The sequence below is a fragment of the Parasteatoda tepidariorum genome, chromosome 3 (genome assembly GCF_982258835.1).
Source record: "Parasteatoda tepidariorum strain Cologne lab strain chromosome 3, Ptep-v5.0, whole genome shotgun sequence".
NCBI lineage: Eukaryota > Metazoa > Arthropoda > Arachnida > Araneae > Theridiidae > Parasteatoda > Parasteatoda tepidariorum.
The window spans coordinates 22,015,239-22,023,733 of NC_141757.1; the positions used below are offsets into that span (position 1 = coordinate 22,015,239).

The 8,495-nt window shown below is 31.4% G+C and overlaps 1 protein-coding gene across 1 annotated transcript; it reads left to right on the forward strand.

Annotated features, from left to right (window-relative positions):
* The first annotated feature begins 772 nt into the window (after positions 1-772).
* LOC107451472 (protein D2) lies at positions 773-7,468 on the forward strand. Its single transcript, XM_016067579.4, has 4 exons — positions 773-1,089; positions 2,173-2,293; positions 4,076-4,213; positions 7,265-7,468. The coding sequence occupies exons 1-4, from the start codon at positions 955-957 to the stop codon at positions 7,435-7,437; spliced, it is 567 nt and encodes a 188-aa protein (XP_015923065.1). The 5' UTR covers positions 773-954; the 3' UTR covers positions 7,438-7,468.
* Positions 7,469-8,495: the final 1,027 nt, after the last annotated feature.

Genomic DNA, 8,495 nt, shown 5'->3' on the forward strand with positions numbered 1-8,495 from the left:
AAGAAAAAACATTTCTGGAGCGGATTATCCTTTAAACTTCTGTTTCATAATTTTTATTATTTTTTATTTTATCAATTTAAAATTCTAGTTGAAGCAAGCCAGTCATTGGCGAATTTTTTTTATTCCGAAATGAGTGCAGAAAAATCAAAAGTATTACTTTCCTTTCCGATGAACAAGAAAAGTATCTAGAAATAATTCTTCAGAAAAAAAGAAATGATTTGCTTTTGTATTTTTCTTTACTCTGTTTTTAAAATTTGTAAATATATGAGGATGCAGGGTTTAACAGTTTTGGTTATACCTATGATTTTAATTAATGTTACTATAATGCTTTTTTAAATTTATTGTTGTGTTTTCGTCGGAGAAAATGGTAACTTCTTTCAATCGTGAAAAATACTTGGAATTAGTCATGGATTTGAATATCTAAAATGTAGCAGATACCCTGTGAGAAGTACCACAAATAGATGTTTTTTATATCTCATTGAAATTTTTAACCTTCATGTTGAAACAACTTGTATATTCAGTGTTTCACAATTAATTTAATTTGGCGATCAATTGGTTTTGGTGATAAATGGGTTAATCATGATAAATGTTATTAAATATTATTACTCTTACTTCAAGCTTTTAAAGTCTTAAGTCATGCACGACCACTACAAAACTCGTTTTTACAGCTGTATCAGAAATAATACGAATGTCATTTTGCTGATTTCATCATGATTCTTCTACTCGGTTACGAAAAACTCAAAGCAAGAACAGGTGAGACATCAAAAAAAGTAAGTTGTTTTGTAGATTTTATGGGGTGTTAAAGCATAAAAATGTACTGTTAAATTGTTCTTTCTAAGGAGAAAAAAAAGCATTAAATCTAGAGTTCAGATTAAGAGTTAATTATCAGAGTTGATTGTAAACTTTTCTTTATCTTTTTTTTTCGTACTCTTAGGAAAGATTGTTTTTTTAAAGATGGTAGTTCTTGAAATTTATCTTATTTTTGTTCTACTTCCATACACAGTCTTTTCTGAGTCTTGCAGCGTGGAGTTTATAAGATCTGGTTTGGTATCGAAATTCATTCCTACAGCTCCACAAGAAATATTAAAGGTATCATTTTAAAAATGTTTTTTTTTTCTTTTCTGTTTAATTCTGTATAGCTTCTTATTAAAGTAAAATTAATATTTTCGTTTACAACAGTGGTTCCCAATCCATGGGCCACTGACCACATGGTACTGAGCCGTGAACGAGCCCATTACTACGTCACCCGTGGCTCGAGCCCATGGTCCATGTTGAAGAGGCTGTACTATGTGGAAGAGGCTTTTTAAAATGTTTGAAAAATAAATGTATGAAGAATAAATTGAGAGTTGAGATATGAGGCTATCAGTCTGACTGACATATTAACTCTCTCGTAGAGGACAAATAGTTCCAAAAACTTAAGTTTTAGTTTTTTTTTAAATTTTTTTTATCGACATCTATTTCTATTCTGACGGCTAAGTGAATATATTTAAGCTATTTTCTTTTACGAAAAATTCTTTCTGGTGCAGTATCTTTTATTACATATTTCATACACGCACGTATATATATATATATATATAAAGAGGACGCTATTTTTTTTTTACAATTATAAAATTACTCTTTGATGGGGATGATTGATGTGAATGTTTCCATTAAATCAATTTTATTTTATTCTTCACATAGTACGAATTCCGAACACGCGGAGCATTCACCCCATAAGCTTCTGTTTGCTTGAGTCTGGTACACAGTATTACGGCGTAATGTGTTTGTTCGAGAAGCGTAACACGAATACATAAAATTTGCCTTTTAAATATTCAGTTTAGATGCAATAATAAAAAAAAAACAAGGTCAATGATATATTATAATAAATTCAATATTTGCATTAATGAAAACTACAAAATAATTATTCATTCAAAAAGAATTCTTCTTAAATTTAGCATTCCAATTTTTTTAAAGAAAAAAGGGAATAAATATAAATATTCTAATATAAAAAATTCAAATAAAAAATGCTTTATTAAGGTCAAATTCGGAAATAATGTAATGATTTCAGCGTATATAAAAACTTTAACCACTGTCAAATCAATATATACTCGCATTATCTATTGAAAAGTTTGAGATAAAAAAAATAATTGAGGTTTTAGATTGTAATTAATTGGGATTTTTCACTGTAAATAGATCAAATATGAAGATATAAGTGTTGAATGTGGAACAAAAGTACAGCAACATCTTACATCTAATCCACCCAAAGTTGATTTCTCAGCGAATGAAAATGAGCTTTACACTCTTTTAATGATTGGTAAGTTATTCCGTCACTAAGTCTTTCGAAGTATCGATGTAGTTTTATAATTTGTACGATGAGACATCCACGCAGGACTGATTGAATAAAATATCATTTTTTCAGAAATCATTTATATAAACAAGTTACAATTACTATAAACCACTCTTTATGCAACATTCAAAAGGTATATGAAGATGACATTATATATGATCCAAGAATATTTTCTTTATCGTAGAGCTTAACTTTTAATAAAATGATTAATTTTTATGTTCATCATCATCATAGTTGGCCAGACATCCTTATTTGGGTCAATGCCTTCCTCTGAAGATTTCTCCACAACGACTTCCGATTTATCTTTGATCTCCAATTCTTTTCATTAATTGCAAGAAAATCAGACTCCTCCGAGTCAGCCCATCTCAACCGCTCCCTCCACCGCTTTCTTGTTCCAGTGGATCTAAAAAGTAATATCTTTTTCATTGCATTGTCAACACTCATTCGAATCGCGTGGGCCATCGAATTCATTCGATTTCTTTTTATATATTGAATAATATCGGATTGTTTGTACATTTAAATAAATGAGGCAGGTCTGATACTTGTATGTTTAATTTATTTGAACAGAGTGGAAGTTATAATTAATTTAAATTAAATTTATTAAAACAAAAGTGAAGCATGAAAGTAGAAATTGTACTATCACATTAAGCATAAATGAGGAAAAGTTGGCAAATATGAATGGTAATCATAATAAACCAGTCAATTTTTAAAATGAAGAATGAAATATCATGGCAAAATCTCACTTCATAATCATAAAATTCTCCCAGAAAAACCGGGAGAGCTGGTTTCAAGGAACTAGTAATTACTTATGCTGGAAATAGATGTTAACTCGGCATTAAGCGCGAAGCGCTTCTAACCGATTCATCGAAACTATGATGACGTAAAGATAAAAGGTCCTAAATTAGTCTAAGTACTGAACTAAAAAGTTCAGGTAGTAGTCATTGTTGGAGTCAGGCAGGGATTGTGGGAGTGGAGCATCAGTTGAGTGGAGGGGAGGACCCCTTTAGAAGAGTTTGTAGTAGGCTAAGCACTTCTTGATTTTTCATGAGCTCTTGCAATTCTTTCATGAGAATCACAAGACGGTGAGCTGAAGATGCAGGAGTCTGGGCTTTTTTCTGGATTTTCTTTCTGCTGGGGAGGGCCTCGCACCCAGAGAAATTAGAGGTGTGATTTTTTCTGCAATTGCAGCAAGTAGCTGGTGTGCTTTTTGTGCACTGAAAGGTGTCATTTCGCTCCTATTTAAGATTTTTCAGATAGGGGCCATCCTCTACTTGACCATTGTGTAGACTTCTGAGCTCCATCGGATTTTAATCGGAAAATGCTCATAAATTATGAATTTTTTTTTTTTTTTAATTTGAGATTTAACATTAAACTTAGAATTAATGTTGACCATCACTTTAAATAATTCCAAGTTACGAATAAATGACCTGATATATCATCAGAGATATTTACCTGCCAACTTTTGCGCTCTACCGTTTAAGACTATCATGGAGCTGAAAGAAGGGGAAAACACCTTTCAGATTTATACGTAAATCAATTCGATTAAAACGCTTTTAATGTGATTGACCTCACTGATGATTCTTCAATGTTCGATAACGGTTTCTTTATTTATTCCTTTCACTTCATTTTTGATAAAAATTGTTAAAATGTACGTTAAGGGCGATGCTTTTGATATACCACGCATAAGTAATTTTGAAAGTAAAATTTCTGACATTATACCATTTTCTCAAAGTGAAACTTTTCAAACAGATCCTGATGCTCCAACTCCTTTCAACCATTCTCTCGCCTTTGTTCGCCACTGGGTAGTTGTCAATATTCCTGGCAACACGATCAATTATGGATTTGTAAACACAGATTATATGCAACCACATCCTGAGAAAGGCGGAGGTAAGTGATCAAATCATATAGTCAGCGAGATTTTATCCTGTACACAGCTCGAAATGTGTGTTTAAGAAAATAGATGTTATTGTGAATGACCGAAATTGGTGGTTGTTAACTCCCACCGGTGTATGTTGATAAATGACAATCACATAGTCGCTTTGGTAAATGTCTGAAATATGTACTAGATCCAGTTAAGTGACTTTACCCGCTATGCCCGACATCAATGTTTTTTAAGGTTCAGTACCACTGCAAGGTATACATTTGCCCAGTATGCTCTGTTTTTCTAAGGTTAAGTGCCACTGCCCAGTAGGCATTTAACTGGTACTTCGAGCACTGATGTTCCTCCTATCTACTCTCAGCAGATATTAAAATATCGAACAAATATAATATTATCAACGAATAAATTAATATCAGTAAATCGGATATAACAAATATTTCGGGCATTCACTGAAGCGACTTTGTGATTGTTGATATTCACCGGTGAAAGTCAACATTCTCTTGATTTCGATCATTCACGATGACATGGACATATTTTGCAATGTGTGGGCTATAAAATGGTCATAGCTATTTAAAAAATGGACATAGCATTTCACTCCGTTTATCAAATTTATTTCACGAAAATTGTTCTTCAAAAAAAAATATTCATGTATCCAAATTAATTAGTAATGTGACGTCATCCATTTGCCATTTTTTAATTTAGTCTTTTTTGAAAACACATTAAAATTAAACTATTCTTTTTAATTTTCACGAGTCCTGTATAATTCTGGTATATTAAACTGACGTTGTGCGAATTTAGACCCTTCAAAATCACTTTATTGCTCAGTGATCTGAATGTGAAGAGATGTCTTAAAAAGTTACGTCTGTAATATGTGCTGACTCGCCCTAAGTTCGAGTCTTAGCCCCATAATGATTACGCCTAGTGTATAAGTAAAATTTAAAGAAGAACTGTCCAGCGGTATATATTGTTTTACACAGGAACTGACCATTCATCTTTTCACGCTTTATGGGGACAATCTACAATGTTCAAGAGAAATCTATTCATTTATTTTTTTGACAAAGCAAAGAAAAAATAAATGATAATCTAATAATGTAAATCGATAAAAAATGCATGAAGTGATAGAAAATCAATTAATCTTTATTTATTTAACTATTTAATCGTAACAACCACCGTGTAATATATGCCACTACCACTATGACTTACATGACAGATTATTCACCTTTAAAGTGAAAACAATTTTTAAATACTCTTTCAATACTAAACTAAAGAAAATACGCTAGAAGAAGTTGCAAATTTTAAACTCGTTCAATAGATTTTTGCTATTTATTAAACACCACTTTTTACAGTTTTTGTCGCCTGTAGTGTCCGTGCACTATTTAATAAATTGTAAATATCATATAAATAAAACAATCGACTTTAAATCATCTAGTTTTTGATATTATTCATTTCTCAAGTATGTTCTTTTTTAACACGTTAAATGCCACGCTAATATTACATGGTTTGCTCGTCTAGCCACACGGTAAATATCTACAAACTAAATTTGCAGGCAGATTTTGCTAGTTTTTTAAGAGGTTTGGTATTACGATAAACTACCACATGAAAATATTTATTCGCTGTCCGGAGCAAGTTGACATCTCTGTGTATATAAATAAAACTATTTTTGTCTGTTCTATATTGCATTAATTTCTTCAAACCATTTTAGTAACGATAATAATATTAAAAATATACTCGAATTATGTGTTTCTAATAATCTTGGCTTCTCTGGCCACCGGTGATCCCCGTGGTGCTACTAACAAACTCAGTGCCGGTCACCGGTGACACCCCATGGCATGTTAATATTGATACTTGCAACGTACATTTAATTCGATTAAATGCACTACTAGCTATTAACCTTTAACGGAATAGCAAATTTCGGCTGCAAACATTACATCACATTACATATTGTGCAATACATTAGCACAGCGATCATGGTCATAAAATTTTAACCGGAAGTCTGGGCCACACATATTCATCCTCGCTTAATATTAATTTGTGTAACATATAAATTACTTTTACTTACTTTATTTAAAAAAATTGGGCACCTGGGGCACTTAGCGGCCTCTATCCCATGCATCTAGAAATTTACAGAAAATTTATAGTAATAACATTTTGAATTTAGCAGCAGAGCTGAAAGCCTATATATAGCAGCGAGACGGAAAAGAGCAAAAACTGGTACGAAAGGCATTTCATTGTAGCATTTTTTTTCAAGAAACATTAAATTTCTGTAACTACCGTAATTTTTTTACAATTTTAGCATACATAAAAAACAGTTTCTTTCTTTATAGAAAAGTAGATATAGCTGAATAATTGAAAAAGAGAACAGTTTAACTCCTTCCGAAAACATGTTAAAACTGAAATGGGTTTACTACCAGCTTTTCTTCTTTTCCGTCTCGCTTTCACCCATGTTTAGCAGTCGATGTGGTAGCTAATAGAAAAACAAGCACTTTGCTTCAGTAAATATAACATTTGAATATCTGATTCATCAAATCTAAGTTGACATATATAAATATAAACATAATTTGACATATATATACATAAGTTGACATAAATAAATATTAACATAAATTGATACATATTTCACTAATTAAATTTCTATATTTTAACTAGCACATATTTAATTATGACATACATTGAAGTTCATTCGAATACATTGTGGTAGCCATAAAAAAAATCAAGCCGTTTGCTTGTGAAATAATAAAACAATGAAAAAATTTAATATGACGAATTGACGTTTTCACTTAACACTAGAAATATTGATTGTAGACTTAAATTAAAAATAACGATAAAACATGATTTGATATGAACAGTATTTGATTTTTGAAAAATGAAAGGCATAATTGATGAACATATAAATTCGTAGTCCTAGTTAATTGAAGTGAACATATAAATTAACTCCTATTATGTTTACTTACTTGATTTCATATTTGAAAGAAAGTGGTGGTTATATAACACCCTGAAAATCTGACTTGAGAAAGAATTAAAATTAATACATTAATTATCTCCTTTTATTTTTCCTTTAGATCATACTCATTATCACAGATATACCTTCCTGATATACAAACAAAGCAAGACAGAACCTCAAGAAAAATATTCGGGTAGTAGACTCGGCTTTAATTTGATGGACTACGTAACATCGCATAAGTTGCAAACTTTGCTTGCTGGAAATTTCATGCAAGTTCGAGAAGAAATGTAAATTTGGAAGAAAATAAATTTAATAAACAATGCTCGAGTAAACTATGTTTTTAGAAGCAAGAAACTAAACATTTTGATGTTATTTCGAGATTCGATTTAATTTTTAACGATTTCCTTTCATGTCGTAACTTCGAACGCTAACGCTGATGCGTCATAACTTCTAACACTTTATTTTAATACTGATGCCGCGTAAATGGTAACGTTATGTTCAAACAACTAAATCGAATAAAAATAAAAATGCTGCAGTTAAACATGTTACAGATTTTTTATTTTTTAAAGAACTTAACATGGCCATACAATATATTGCCTAATAGTGTGCATTAATTAAAATTTTTTGATTCATCAAGATTTCATTATTAATTAAATATATGCATCTTTTTCTTCTTAGGCTTTAAACTGAACAAATTTCAATGAATTAGATAAATTTTAGTTACTAATAGCAGCAAAATGCTACAACTGAAATTTCAAGATTGCTCTTTTAACTGTGAAAAGATAAACGGGTTTGACGTATGGGTAAGGCAGAAGTCAAATTCTTGGTCAGAGATGGCGCCATTGGAAAACAAGAGCAATCGCACCCCCTATGCTTTAATGACAACAACTGTTAAAAAGAATAAATAAAGTAAAAGTAAGAGGTGAATCATAAAAGCTCTTGATGTTAAAAAAGAAATCGCGAGAAATGATAAAGATCAAATATCAGATTGCTGAGATCAACCATATATGTTCACTGGCATAAAATAATGATAAACTAATCAAAAATTTTCCTTACGTGAGAGTAAAAAATCCATCAAAGATGTGGTGAGATAAAACAGCTGTTCCCAACCTTCTTTGCCTCCAATTGAATTATGCATGCCTCCAATTGAATCATGCATGCCTCCAATTGAATCATGCATGCCTCCAATTGAATCATGCATGCCTCCAATTGAATCATGCATGCCTCCAATTTTTGAAAGAAAGCTTTGAGGCCCACAATTTGCTAAATACATAAAAGGCGACAACAACACACGCTTAAAAAAGAGCCATTCGCGCATGAAATCGCGTATCGCGAGTTTTTCTAGGGTA